This window comes from Plectropomus leopardus, unplaced genomic scaffold, assembly GCF_008729295.1.
Source record: "Plectropomus leopardus isolate mb unplaced genomic scaffold, YSFRI_Pleo_2.0 unplaced_scaffold9924, whole genome shotgun sequence".
In the NCBI taxonomy this organism is placed as follows: Eukaryota; Metazoa; Chordata; class Actinopteri; order Perciformes; family Serranidae; genus Plectropomus; species Plectropomus leopardus.
The window spans coordinates 1-1,307 of record NW_024704659.1 but is presented as its reverse complement, the minus strand read 5'-3'; the positions used below and the strand labels follow the sequence as shown (position 1 = coordinate 1,307).

At 35.1% G+C, this 1,307-nt stretch overlaps 1 protein-coding gene across 1 annotated transcript; it reads left to right on the top strand.

The window, feature by feature from the left end:
- Window positions 1–195: 195 nt before the first annotated feature.
- On the top strand, window positions 196–794 carry LOC121940935 (src substrate cortactin-like; the record flags this gene model as incomplete). The annotated part of the gene is made up of 4 exons (XM_042483610.1): window positions 196–254; window positions 355–465; window positions 546–656; window positions 739–794. Coding segments are annotated over exons 1-4 (327 nt in total), but the record flags the coding sequence as incomplete, so codon positions are not given.
- Between the last annotated feature and the right edge of the window lie 513 nt (window positions 795–1,307).

Below are 1,307 nucleotides of genomic sequence, written 5' to 3'. Positions count from 1 at the left end.
ATATATTTGTTTTTTTTTTGTTAAATCTTTTTCCCTTTTTTTTCTAAATTTCAGGTTATTTTCTTGTAACTCGTAATTTGTAACTTCTTGTGTTTTTGAAGAAATCAAGCTCCTTCAGGTTTCAAAGGGTTAAAACACTTTTCTAAGGACCCTTTAGAGCAATATATGAACCTTGATGTCATCTCTGTGTTTTCTGCAGTCTGCTATGGGCTTTGAATACAAAGGAGATGTGCAGCAACATGCATCTCAGAAAGGTCAGCCACCTGTTGTCCACCTTCTCCCTTACAGTACAATATTTTCATTTTGGAAGTTGCCATTTGATAGAATTTCCCTTATAATTATTATGTTTTTTAGATTACTCAAAGGGATTTGGAGGAAAATACGGCGTGGAGAAGGAAAAAGTGGATAAGGCCGCTTTGGGGTACGACTATAAAGGCCAGACGGAGAAGCACCAGTCACAAAAAGGTGAGTTGAAGTGGAAGCAACAGTCAGTTTTGACACTGTTTGCTTAGCATTTGCTTTATTATGAATCTTATGTTCGCCAGACTACGCTAAGGGCTTTGGAGGGAAGTACGGGGTGGAGAAGGACAAGGTGGACAAAGCTGCTTTGGGGTATGACTATAAAGGAGAAACAGAGAAACATCAGTCACAGAAAGGTGAGGAAAAACCCACATATGTATATTTTATCATATACTTACAGTAAACTACAACAGGCTCATGAAGATGATTTCTGTTTAGATTATTCCGCAGGTTTTGGGGGTCGTTATGGAGTTCAGGAAGACCGCATGGATAAGGTCAGTGTTAGAGCTGCTACTATTCATGGTTCTCTCTGATTAATTGATTTATTTATTCTGTAAAGAAATGGTAGAAAATCACCATCAAAATAGTCAATTTCTAATTTTAATGGGTTTCATATCAATTATGCCTTTTGGCATGAATGTCACCCTTTTGCAATTACTGCATTAATTTAAAAAATAAAAGTTTGATTCCATTTTAAAGGTGGTGGTTTAATTTACGTGTGTATCTGCAGCAGAGAGAGTCATTTCCTATTTTGGTGGTGACATCATTGTGTTTAACAGCCAATCAAAGTGCTTGATGCACAATGAAAACAAAGACTTGTTTTTTTAAGAGAAGATGTTGAAAAGAGTAGAAAACGATTTTTTAGTTTACTATATTATTTTTGTTCTAATCTTTTATTTTTTACAGAATTGTTAAGCGTATTTTAGCTTATTTTAGTACTCTGTGTTGTTGTACTTTAAGTAGTAATACAGGGTTGTACAAGCTTGGTTGTATGAACAATATACTGA